Source organism: Bos indicus, chromosome 19 (genome assembly GCF_029378745.1).
Source record: "Bos indicus isolate NIAB-ARS_2022 breed Sahiwal x Tharparkar chromosome 19, NIAB-ARS_B.indTharparkar_mat_pri_1.0, whole genome shotgun sequence".
Lineage (NCBI taxonomy): Eukaryota > Metazoa > Chordata > Mammalia > Artiodactyla > Bovidae > Bos > Bos indicus.
The window spans coordinates 12646135-12660182 of NC_091778.1; the positions used below are offsets into that span (position 1 = coordinate 12646135).

The window sequence follows — 14048 nt, forward strand, 5'->3', positions numbered from 1 at the left end:
TCTTTGTTGCTTTGCATGGCTTTTTGTAGTTGCAGCGAGCAGGGGCTACTCTAGTTGAAATGCTCAGGCTTCTTACTGCGGTGGCTTCTCTTGCTGCAGAGTGCAGGTTCTACTGCACAGTCTTCAGTGATTGCAGCACATGGGCTCAGTAGTTGCGGTACACAGGCTTAGTTGCTCCATGGGCATGTGGGGTCTTCCTGGATCAGGTATCGAGCCTCTGTCTCCTGCATTGGCAGACACATTCTTTACAGCTGAGCTATCAGGGAAGCTCTGTTCTTTTTTATATTAAAAATTTTTAGGCTATTTGTTGTAACACTTACAATTTATTGCACAAGGTTTAATATAGTTTTTCTGAAAAGGTAAATTATTCAAAGCAGTCTTAAAGCATATGTCAGATAAGTTATATTGCTGTTACTATGTCTTGATTCTTATTTCTTGGTAGATTATTGTGGTCAATTCCAAGTGTAGTGTAACAAGGAGAGTAAGTAACAGTTGAAAACCATGTCAAGTGTGTGTGTGTGTGTGTGTGTGTGTGTGTGTGTGTCTGGTGTATTTAGGTCTAAAAGGAAGCCTGGCTTCTTAATTCTTGGCAGAAACCCATTTTTCCCGATTAAAAAAAAACATATATACTATATTTGCTTAACTTGGTGTTTCAGAAATCTTGAAAATATGCCAGATGAAATAAAACCAGCTATATTCCTTTTATCTAGCTAAATTATTTCACATACAAGATCTTAGACTGAGTTTAGGACTCTAACCATTGGAATTTATATTGTGATACCCTGATAAAAGTGTTTACACTGTGATGATCTGGACCAATAAGTGTCTCTAATGCACAGTGTCTGTCTTCCAGATTTGGTTTGCTATAAATGTTTATATTTTAGGTTCTGTACTTTGACTAAAGATAAAACTATTCTTCTTAAGTGTTTGCTAGATAAATGTGTTTATTTTTCTGAGGCAAAGTTTTCTTAATATTTTTAATTAGTAAGTTTAGCTGACTATTTACTCTTAGTCTTATTTCCAGGCTTGAACTTTTGTCATAAGGCTTACATACAGGAAAATAAAAGTATATTCTGCCTATATTGTTTGCTTTTAGGAAGGCATTTATTACTGAAATAATAATATATATACGAATCTGGACAAATTTCATCGTCTTTCATATGAGGCAGTAGTAACGTGAAGGGATGCGTTTATGGTTTCAACTTGTATTTATCACACCATTTATTTCTTCACAAGCTAGTTATAAAGCTTGTAAGAGTGTACTCTTGTACAGACATGTTTAAGGCCAGCACTGTTGGGTTTAACTGAGTTGAAAAATAATGTTCAAAATTGTGACTTAAATTTCTTATTGACATATAAAGTATAATCCTTTTATTTATTTCATATATACTACTGTTATCAGTATTATACTACTTATACTGTCTCCAGTAAATCTGAGTCATTAGTGGACTTAAGGAACTTTTTATTTGATCTCAAGTATTGTGTAATGGTAAAATCAGAATCCAATCCATATGAAACTTTTGCTTGTATACTAAATGGGTATTTTTACATCATTCCCCAAATGCCACTTCAGTCTTGATTATCTATCTTTGTTATTCAGGATCTCATCTGTACTTATATTGAGTTAGCCTGTGATGCAGAGATATTTTCAGTTGTCTAGAAACTACCATGTTAAGAGTTTTTCATTTTGTGTGAATGTTGAACTCCAGTTATGAGAAAAATGTTTTGTGAATCAATGTAACATCTGAACCAATGGGCTACAAACACAAGCTGTTACAGGAGTTAAATAGACTATTTAAATGAGTGAGCTAGTTGAAAGCTGGCAAATAGTTCATATTGTTTTTAGCTACAGATAGGAATACCAGTCACCCTGACCTGCCTCCTGAGAAATCTGTATGCAGGTGAAGAAGTAACAGTCAGAACTGTACATGAAACAACAGACTGGTTACAAATTGGAAAAGGAGTACATCAAGGCTGTATATTGTCACCCTGCTTATTTAACTTCTGTGCAGAGTACATCATGTGAAATGCCAGTCTGGATGAAGCACAAGCTGGCATCAAGATTGCTGGGAAAAATATCAATAACCTCAGATATGCAGATAACGCCGCCCTTGTGGCAGAAAGTGAAGAAGAACTAAAGAGCCTCTTGATGAAAGTGAAAGAGGAGAGTGAAAAAGTTGGCTTAAAACTCAACATTCAGAAAACTAAGATCATGGCATCCGGTCCCATCACTTCATGGCAAGTAGATGGGGAAACAGTGGAAACAATGAGAGATTTTATTTTCTTGGGTTCCAAAATCACTGCAGATGGTAACTGCAGCCATGAAATAAGAAGATGCTTGCTTCTTGGAAGAAAAGCTATGACCTACCTAGACAGCATATTAAAAAGCAGAGACATTACTTTGCCAACAAAGGTTCGTCTAGTCAAAGCTGTGGTTTTTCCAGTAGTCATGTACGGATGTAATAGTTGGACTATAAAGAAAGCTGAGCGCCAAAGAATTGATGCTTTTGGAGAAGACTCCTGAGAGTCTCTTGGACTACAAGGAGGTCCAACCAGGCCATCCTAAACTAAATCAGCTCTGACTATTCATTGGAAGGACTGATGCTGAAGCTGAAACTCCAATACTCTGGCTACATGATGTGAAGGACTGACTCATTTGAAAAGACCCTGATGCTGGGAAAGATTGAGGGCAGGAGGAGAAGGGGACGACAAAGGATGAGATGGTTGGATGGCATCACGGACTCGATGCACATGAGTTTGAATAAGCTCTGGGAGTTGGTGATGGACAGGGAAGCCTGGTGTGTTGCAGTTCATGGGGTTGCAAAGAGCTGGACACGACTGAGTGACTGAACTGAACTGCCAGGCCACACAGAAACAACTTTGGGCCTCCAGCGTGCAGCCTCTGATAAAATAGTGTGCCTTCTCTCTGCTGTTCACACATCCCGCCAAAATTACACATACACTAATTTACTGAGGCTGGGTAGCAAGTGGTTTAAACTCCTTCCAGAGTGTACAATTAAATATAGCTTTCTATTTTGGGAAAGCCTTGTAAAATGTATTTGAAAAGTAATATTAACTGGTCCAAAAGATCATCTTTCCAAACCACACTTGAGCTCACTTTATGGTGTTTACTTTCTGTCAAAACTTAGAAAAAACATTCACAGTTAACTTCCATAATATAAAATGTCTGTCTCATTAGGCATTAAAGAAGCATTGGTCAACAGGTATAATTCTGTTAGACTGTATAGCTAATGCGAATGTGGACATGACCTCCCAAATAGATCAAAGACTAATCTCTTTGACAGTTACAAGATGGCAGAACTTGCCATGGGCCTTTTGCTGTTGCACATTGAAAGTATTTGTTTGGAAAGCATGCCTGAGGGATGAGAATGTATTTATAAGGATGAGCAGGTAAAAGTAAAAGGTTGTCTTTTGACATTTCAACTAATCCCTTCCAGCCTTTGGTTTATTTAACATTTAGGCTATTTGCTGGCAGGAGAAACTGGCTTTTTCACATATGTTTTATGTCATTTTAAATTGGGCATTGATTTTTGTGCCTGATAATTCCTAAGTGTACAATGAAATAGATTCTGATGTCATTAAAATGAGGTGTACTAGCTTTCTACCTTTTCCAAACTCTTACTTTTGCTTTCCCTAATTAAATGTGTTCACCCAAAGACAATTTTAAAATTTACTTTTAGAACTCCTTCTTTATATAATAAAAAATATTTCAGAGTTAACCTTTATATATATTTACTTTTAAAAGTTTTTTTTTTCTTTACTTTTTACCTAAAATAATTTCCCTAGATAAAATATTGGCAGTATTTTAAAGGCCATTTGGATTGTAAGAACTTGAAAATTTTCAACAAGTTGAAATAATGTACTCATACATAAAAGTTAATTCATTTTAAAGAAAAATAACAGACTTAGGAGATAGAATTTTGTTTATTTGACCTAATATTTGCTATATTAGGTCTTCCCAGGTGGCGCTAGTGGTAAAGAAGCCACCTGCCAATGCAAATAAATGTAAGAGACGTGGGTTCGATCCCTGGGTTGGGAAGATCCCCTGGAGTAGGAAATGGCAACCCAGTGCAGTATTCTTGCCTGGAAAATTCCACGCACAGAGGAACCTGTTGAGCTATAGGCCATGGGTCACAAAGAGTCAGACGTGACTGAACACACATGCACACATTTGCTGTATTGCCTCAAATAACTTAAAACTCAGTTCAGTTCAGCTACTCATTCGTGTCAGACTCTTCACGACCCCATGAACCACAGCACGTCAGGCCTCCCTGTCCATCATCAACTCCCAGGGTCCATCCAAACCCATGTCCATCGAGTTGGTGATGCCATCCAACCATCTCATCCTCTGTCATCCCCTTCTCCTCCTGCCCTCAATCTTTCCCAGCATCATGGTCTTTTCAAATGAGCTGACTCATTTGAATGGTGGACAAAGTATTGGAGTTTCAGCTTCAACATCAGTCCTTCCAATGAACACCCAGGACTGATCTCCTTTAGGTTGGACTGGTTGGATCTCCTTGCAGTCCAAGGGATTCTCAAGAGTCTTCTCCAACACCGCAGTTCAAAAGCATCAATTCTTCGGCACTCAGCTTTCTTTATAGTCCAACTCTCACATCCCTACATGACCACTGGAAAAACCACAGCCTTGAATAGACGGATCTTTGTGGACAAAGTAATGTCTCTGCTTTTTAGCATGCTATCTAGGTTGGTCATGGGGTAACAGTAAAAATCTCAAAAATCTTTTTAAGATTGTTGTAGGAATTAAATGAGATAATGATGCATGTTAAGCACTGCACTGTGCATGGAACATTATAGCAGTTTGGTAGATATTGTTATCATTTATTAATAAGATCTTTGATTCCCCACTTTTCCAATTTTGACTTTCTAATTAGCTAATTTATTATCAATTTCTATTCTTGGTTTAGAAATTATTTATTTAACATGACTTAAGCCAATGCCAAAGAATGCTCAAACTATCGCACAATTGCACTCATCTCACACGCTAGTAAAGTAATGCTCAAAATTCTCCAAGCCAGGCTTCAGCAATACGTGAACCTCCATATGTTCAAGCTGGTTTTAGAAAAGGCAGAGGAACCAGAGATCAAGTTGCCAACATCTGCTAGATCATGGAAAAAGCAAGAGAGTTCCAGAAAAACATCTATTTCTGCTTTATTGACTATGCCAAAGCCTTTGACTGTGTGGATCACAGTAAACTGTGGAAAATTCTGAAAGACATGGGAATACCAGACCACTTGCCTCTTGAGAAACCTATATGCAGGTCAGGAAGCAACAGTTAAAACTGGACATGGAACAACAGACTGGTTCCAGATAGGAAAAGGAGTACGTCAAGGCTGTATATTGTCACCCTGCATGGGCAGAGTACATCATGAGAAATGCTGGGCTAGAAGAAGCACAAGCTGGAATCAAGATTGCCATGAGAAATATCAATAACCTCAGATATGCAGATGACACCATCCTTATGGCAGAAAGTGAAGAGGAACTCAAAAGACTCTTGATGAAAGTGAAAGAGGAGAGTGAAAAAGTTGGCTTAAAGCTCAACATTCAGAAAATGAAGATCATGGCATCTAGTCCCATCACTTCATGGGAAATAGATGGGGGAACAGTGGAAACAATGTCAGACTTTATTTTTTTGGGCTCCAAAATCACGGCAGATGGTGATTGCAGCCATGAAATTAAAAGACGCTTACTCCTTGGAAGGAGGATTATGACCAACCTAGATAGCATGTTAAAAAGCAGAGACATTACTTTTCCAACAAAGGTCCGTCTAGTCAAGGCTGTGGTTTTTCCAGTGGTCATGTATGGATGTGAGAGTTGAACTGTGAAGAAAGCTGAGTGCCGAAGAATTGATGCTCTTGAACTGTGGTGTTGGAGAAGACTTGAGAGTCCCTTGGACTGCAAAGAGATCCAACCAGTCCATTCTAAAGGAGATCAGTCCTGGGTGTTCTTTGGAAGGACTGATGCTAAAGCTGAAACTCCAGTACTTTGGCCACCTCATGCGAAGAGTTGACTCATTGGAAAAGACTCTGATGCTGGGAGGGATTGGGGGCAGGAGGAGAAGGGAATGACAGAGGATGAGATGGCTGTATGGCATCACTGACTCGATGGACATGACTTTGAGTGAACTCCGGGAGTTGGTGATGGACAGGGAGGCCTGGCGTGCTGCGATTCATGGGGTTGCAAAGAATCAGACACTACTGAGTGACTGAACTGAACTGAACTGAACTGAAGCCAAGTTTATCTTGTTCCTTAAACTTAAGTACTTTTTGTCTTCTCTTGGTGGGTTACTGGATTCTGTCAATGACTGGCAACTGTTGAATCCTTTTTGACTTTTCCCTCTCTAATAAGCCCCATCCCCATATCTTCTTTGTCACTTAAGTTCTATGTGTTATGAACTGGGCCTCCTTTCGCTTCTCTTTGCCTTTCCTAGTAAGGCCCTCGTTACCCTTGTACCAAATACATGGCATGGTTTCTTAACTTCTGTACACTGTAATCAGAGTTACATTTGTATTTACTTGATGGCCGTTTGTACTCATTCGTTTCTATTCCTGTAAGCTCTTGCTAGGCAGAAAATATTTTTCACTTACCTTTGTATTCTTACTGCCTATCACAGATACCTTGCACACAGCTAAAATTATAAATATTGAACAGAATTTAATGGGGTTTTTTTGTTACCAAAAATTTCTTCTTTTCATTATATCAATTTTTATAGTTTAGATGCTATTTTTAATGTTTCTACAGCATTCTTGAAAGCAGCTTAAAGCATAACTCCCCTTTTTAATTCAGTGTATGAAAAATGTAAAATCATAATACATTATTTCCTTTCACTTAGAACTTACATTTTATAATACAGCATTGTAAATTAACTATGAAAAGTGAAACTGAAAGTAGCTCAGTTGTGTTCTACTTTGCGACCCTGTGGACTGTAGCCTGCCGGGCTCCTCTATCAAAGAAATTTTCCAGGCCACAATACTGGAGTGGGTAGCTGTTACCTTCTCCAGAGGATCTTCCCACCCCATGGATCGAACCCAGATCTCCTGCATTGCAGGCAGATTCTTTACTGTCTGAGCCACCAGGGAAGCCCCCCAAATTAGCTGTATTTCAATTTGAAAAAATAACTTGCATTTTACTTTTTACAGGAAAGAGTTCATTAACTTATATATTTGAATAGGTCAGTCTGATTTGTGTATACCATATGTTCTGACCGTGTATATGTTCATCTCTTTTGAAATGACATACTTCTAAAGGTTCTTATGAAGACCAGATGAAGACCTGGTATGTGGTACCCTTTGGTGTGACAGTTCTACTACTAGGAATGTAGTTTTATGCCCTGTAATTAATTGAGTCTCTTTGAAAAATTATATGGTTATAATATCAACTTCAAGGACTAGATAGTCCAGAAAAGATGCAGAAGTTGAATTTAACACAGTCTCTGTGTTATTGTCTGGATAGAAAATGAATGTAGATGCAGTCACTCGGGAAAGTGAGAAATTCTTGATATCCTTTAATAGTGGAGCCTTTGAGGCAGTAAATATTGTATCAAATGCATTAGTAGTTTCAGCCTTGATTTTTAAATTTGTTTAGATTATCATCAACTGCTTTTATATGCTCTGATTTTTTTTTACACTAACAAGTGTCTTTAGTGTGTATAAAGTTATTTTGCTCTAATTGATGTTTCGTTATTTCTATTGATCTGTCTTAAGATTTACTGAGTAATTTTTCTGCCTTCACCATTATGTTAAACCCATTTGGTGAATTTTTTTCAGCTATGCTATTTTTTTTTATTTCTATTTGGATCTTTTTTATATTTCCACTTTTCTACTGAGATTCTCTAAACTCCAGTCATTAAACCGTATGTTTTTAGGTTATTTAAATATATTTATAACAGCTAAAGTCTTTGCTAATTCCAACGCCTGAGCCCTTTTTCAATTGGTTTCTATTGACTGCTTACTTTTTCCTTGATTACTGATATCTTTCTAGTAATTTCTATTGTAGAGTGGACATTGTGAATGGTACATAATAGAGATTCTGGATTCTGTTATCATTCTCTGGAGAATATTGATTTTTATTTTTTAGGCAGATAAGTTAGTAACTGATCGTTTTGAACTTATATAGACACGATTTGACAATATATTTGGGGATATGTGGGAAAAGCTCAAAGTACAGTCTTTAAATTGTTTTCCTGTGGTTCTTGTTAGCTGCTACTGCTGCTACTGGTGCTAAGTCACTTCAGTTACGTCCGACTCTGTGCGACCCCATAGATGGCAGCCCACCAGGTTCCTCTGTCCCTGGGATTCTCCAGGCAAGAACACTGGAGGGGGTTGCCATTTCCTTCTCCAGTGCATGCATGCATGCTAAGTCGCTTGAGTCATGTCCGACTCTGCGACCCTATGAACAGCAGCCCACCAGGCTCCTCTGTCCACGGAATTCTCCAGGCAAGAGTACTGGAGTGGGTTGCCATTTCCTTCTCCAGGTTCTTGTTAGGGTTTGGTTTAAATCTTTTTGGGGTTAGTTTAAAACTGACATTGCTCTAAATTGTGGTCCTTATTCCTAACGTGATACCTGGCCATTTGTATGTATGTGTTGTGTGTGTTTTACTTTTTTTTTAAAATATATATCTTGCTTAATTTCCATGTCAGAACATACAGATCTATTTCTTTTTGTATAATAATCCAATATTTATCTCAGAATAAATGTAATATATTTCATTGATCCACTTGATGTCCATTTTGATTGTTTCTTAATTTTCTTCAATACAAAGATGTAATGAATATCCATGTACACACTAACATTTATCTATAGTTACTGGAAAATATAAATAGTTTGGTAAATATATAAATATAGTTTGGAAAATATAAAACATTTGGTAAATGTTTTTCAGTATTCTACAAATGAAAACAATGGAAATGTTAAATTTGCATTTCTTGGTTTATTAAGGTTGAACATCTTTTCATGTCAGTTACCATTTATCATTACCAGTTAGCCATTTATCATTCATCTTTGATGACTTGCTTTCTCTCAGATTATTCACTTTTAGTAGTGAAATTTTGTTATTGATTGTGTATGAGCTCATTGTGTATTAGGTAACAGAACAGTTTTTCATTTTACTTTCATTGTTATTTATGGTCTGTTTTGATGCCAGGAAAGATTTTTACCGCAGGAATAAGGGATCCATCTTTTTAAAACCAGGATCAAAGCCGGCAGAAAGTTCGGCACAGCACTGTATGGGCCTCTTTTTCCCCCAGTTTCTTTGAGATATAATTGACAAATAAAAACTGCATATATTTAAGGTGTAAAGTGTGGTGACTTAATTTATATTGTAAAATTACTATAATCAGGGTAATTAACATAAACATTGCCTCACATAGTTACTATTTTTTCAGTGTGTGGTGAGAACACTTAAGGCCTTAACATATTTCAAGTGTAAAATACATTACTATTGAGTATAGTCACCATGCTGTACATTCAGATCCCAGAACTTATTCATCTTATAACTGAAAGCGTCTGCCTGCAACACAGGAGATCCAGGTTTGATTCCTGGGTCAGGAAGATCCCTTGGAGAAGGAAATGGCAATCCACTCCAGCACTCTTGCCTGGAAAATCCCATGGACAGAGGAGCCTGATAGGCTACAGTCCATGGGGTCGCAAAGAGTCAGACACAACTGAGCGACTTCACTTCACTAACTGATAATTTATACTCTTTTACCTAGTATCTCCCAATTTCCTCCACCCCTCACCTACTACCTAACCACATACTTTTGAGTTCAATATGTTTAGCATTTTTAGATGCCATGTATGAGTGAGGTCATGGCTGTGTTTCTCTATGTCTGGCTTATTTCACTAGTATAACATCCTCCAGGTTCATCCATGTTGTTACAAATGACAAGCTTTCCTTTTTATGGCCAAATAATATTCCATTGTATGTACACGTGTGTGTGTATAGTTTACACTTTCTTTATCCATTCAGTCATTTGTCAATGATGCCTGGGTTGTGTCCATATCTTGCATATGTGAAAAATGTTGCAGTGAACGTAGGATTGCACACATCTCTTCAAGACAGTGGTTTTGTTTCTTTTAGATATATACCCAATAGTGGATTGCTGGATTATATGGTAGTTCTATTTTTAATTCTTTGGGGGAATATCCATACCATTTTTCATAATGGCTATACCAATTTATGTTCCCACCAGCAGTGTATAAGCGTTCCTTTTACTGCATACCCTTGCTCATACTTGTCATCTTTTGTGATTTTGGTAATGATTAGTGATGTTAAACACCTTTTTATATTCCCACTGGTCATTTGTGAGTCTTCTTTGAAAAAAATGCCTGTTTGGGACTTCTGCTCATTTTTAAATCAGGTTTTCTTTTGTTTTTTACTTTTTTTTTGGTTGTTGGTTGCGTGAGTTCCTTTTTTGTTTTGGATATAAGCCTCTTATCAGATGTGTGGTTCTCCTGTTGCGTAGGTTGTCTTTTCATTTTGTCCGTTGTTTCTTGGGTACAGTGCTTATGTGTGAGCGTTTTAGTTTAATGGAGTCCCACTTGTTTTATTTGCCTTCGTTGCTTGTGCTTTTGGTGTCATATCCAAAAAATCATTGCTGAGACTAAGGAGCTTTTTCCTGTTTTCTTCTGGGAGTATTATGGTCTCAGATTATATATTTAAGTCTTTAATTCATTTTGAATTGATTTTTATATATGGTATAAGATAAGGATCCAGTTTCTTTCTTTGGCATGTGGATATCCAGTTTTCCCACCACCATTCCTAAAGAGACTATCCTTTCTCCATTGTCTGTTCCTGTTGCCCTTGTCTAAGATTAATTAACCATATATGTGTGGATTTATTATGAACTTTTCTTCTGTTCCATTGGCCTGAGTGATTAATGCCTGTACCATATTGTTTTTATTAGTAAAGTTTTTAATATAAATAAAATTTATAAATTGATGGAAATCAAACTTTTGATTACCAAAGTTTGAAATTAGGAAATGTGTTGCCTTCAGCTTTGTTCTTTCTTCTTAATATTGTTCTGACTATTGAGGGTCTTTTGTGGTTCCATACAAATTTTAGAATTGTTTTTCTATTTCTGTAAAAAAAAGTCACTTTGATTTTGATGGAGATTTTATTAAACCTGTAGATCACTTTGGGTAATAAGGATATTTTAACAATACTAATTATTCCTATCCGCAAACACAAAATCTTTCCATTTATTTGTATTTCTTCAGTTTCTTTCATCAGTGTTTTATAGTTTTTAGTGTAAAGGTTTTTCACCTCCTTGGCTAAATTTATTCCAAAGAATGTTATTCTTTTTGTTGCTATTGTAAATGGGGTTGTTTTCCTCATTTCTTCTTTTTCTTTTTTGGATGGTTTGTTGTTAGTGTATAGAAACACTATTTAGTATGTTTATTTTGATTTGTGTATGTTGATTGTTGTATCTTGCAACCTTATGAATTCATTTATTGGTTCTGAGAGTTTTTTGGTAGATCTTTAGGATTTTCTATATATAAGATCATGTCATCTGCAAACAAGCAGTTTTACTTCTTCCTCTCTGATTTGCATGCCTTTTATTACCTTTTCTTGCCTAACTGCTCTGGCTAAGACTTAGTACTTTGTTAAATAGAAGTGGTAAGAGAGGGCACCTCTCATTCCTGACTTCAGAGGAAAAACATTTAGCTCTTCACTTTTAAGTATGATGTTATCTATGGGCTTGTCTCTATGACCTTTGTTATGTTGAGTCTACATTTCGCTATGCCTCATTTTTGAAAATTTTATCTGAAAGGATGTTTAATTTTGTCAAATGCTTTTACTGCATCTATTGAGATAATATTTTTATTCTTCATTTTGTGGTAGTGGTGTGTCACATTTATTGATTTATGTATGTTGAACCAATTTGTATTTCAAGGATAAACCCCACTTGATCATGATGTATGATCCTTTTACTGTTCTGTCGAGAGTTTTTTTGCCACTCAAAATACTGGCCTGTAATTTTCTCTTTTTTATAGTGTCCCTACATGCTTTGGTATGAGAGAAATGGGGATCTCTTAAAGTAAGTTTGGAAATGTTCTCCTCTCTTCAGTATTTACAAAATCATTTGAGAAGAATTGGTGTTAATCCTTAGTAGAATGGTGTCAGTGCTTAGTAGAATTTCAGTTTTACCAATGAAGTTATCTGGTCCTGAGCCTTTCTTTGTTTGAGAGGTTTTTGACTACTGCTTTAATGTCCTTTTTTATAGGTCTGTTCAGATTTTCTGTGTCTTTATGATTTAGTCTTGTTAGGTTGATTGTTTCTAGGAATTTATCCATTTCTTCTAGGTTATCCACTTTTTAGCAAATAGTTATTTATAGTAGTCTCTTATTACAGTTCTTTGTATTTCTGTAGTATCAGTTGTAATCTTTGCTTTCATTTGTAACATTGCTTGACTCTTTTTTGTTTGCTTAATTATTTAGCAAAAGGTTATCAGTTTTATTTATCTTTAAAAAACAACTCTTAGTTTTATTGAATTTTTTTTTTTCTGTTGTTCTTTCTGGTCTGTTTCATTTATTTTTGCTCTTGTCTTAGTAGTTTCCCTCCTGCTGAGATTAGCTTGTTCTTTTTCTCTCATTTCTTAAGATGTAAAGTTATGTTGTTTATTTGAAATATTTATTTTTTCTTAATGTAGGCATTTTTTTTTGCTATAGACTTCTCTCTTAGAACTGCTTTTGCTACATCCCATAGTTTGGTTTCTTGTGTTTCCATTTTTGTTTGTATCAAGATACTGTTTGATTTTTCTTTTGATTTCTTTGACCCATTGATTGTACAGGTATATAGTCTTTAATTTCCACATATTTGTGAATATTTCAGTTTTCCTAATGTTACTAATTTCTAATTTCTTACCATTATAGTTGGAAAAGATACTTGATGTAATTTCAGTCTTAAATTTCTTAAGACTTATTTTGTGGCCCATCATATAGTCTATCTTGGAGAATATTCGGTGTGTGTACTTGAGAAGAATGTGTTTTCTATACTGTAGATTTAAACCAAATTATAACAGTAATTGGGACTTCCCAGGCAGCGGTAGCAATAAAGAATCTGCCTGCCAATGCAGGAGACTTAAGAGACTCAGGTTCAATCCCTGTGTTGGGAAGATCCCCTGGAAGAGGAAATGGCAACGCATTCCAGGATTGTTTCCTGGAGAATCCATGGACAGAGAAGCCTGGCAGGCTGAAGTCTATAGGGTCACAAAGAGTCAGACATGACTGAAGCAGCTTAGCATGCATTTTCTTGTTGAAAACTGAGCATGACAGTAATTACATTGAATATAAATAGTCTAAACATCCCAATTAAAAAGCAGAGATTATCAAGCTGAATAACATGAAATAATGAACTACTGATGTATGTTTCAACATGAATGAATTCCAAACTCATAATGCTAGATGAAAAAAAGACACAAATGGTTACATACAGTATAATAACATTTACATAGAATTCTACACAAAGCAAAACAGAAAACAGATCATTGGTTGACCAGGTCAGCAATAAAGGAAATTGCCTGAAGAAGGATAGAAAAATATTTTTAGGAAGTGAAAATATTTTAAATAATGATTGTGATGGTGGTTACATTTATTAAAATTTATCTACATGTACATTAAAAGTTTGAGAATTTTGTCATACATAAATTATGTCTAAAACTGATTGATATTATCACAGAGCTGATTAATTATGTTCATGTATGAATTTAGGTAGTGTTAAGGTGAATGGAAATGTTTTAAATGACCAAAAAAAAAAGTTTAGTATGAAAAAAAAAATCTTTCTACCCTAATTAAATGATATTCAAAATGTTAGAAGTTAATATGATTTTTAAATGAGCTTTAATTATCTACTGTATTCTTTATATTTTAAAATTATAGGTTGAACTGAAGAGACAGTATAATGATCAGCATTCAAAATTAAGAGGTCTTTTACCAGGTCGTCAATGGTATGAAATTCAAGCATACAGGGCCTTAAACCAGGCCCTTGGTAGGTAAGTGGAGTGAAATTT

General features: G+C 35.9%; 1 protein-coding gene across 2 annotated transcripts in view; it reads left to right on the forward strand.

Moving 5' to 3' along the window:
- BRIP1 (BRCA1 interacting DNA helicase 1) overlaps window positions 1–14048 on the forward strand; it is a 184219-nt gene that overhangs the window by 142877 nt on the left and 27294 nt on the right. For both annotated transcript variants that reach the window (XM_070772601.1, XM_019982541.2), the window contains exon 17: window positions 13918–14030. In XM_070772601.1, the coding sequence (XP_070628702.1) occupies window positions 13918–14030 (113 nt within the window). The remainder of the gene's footprint in view (window positions 1–13917; window positions 14031–14048) is intronic.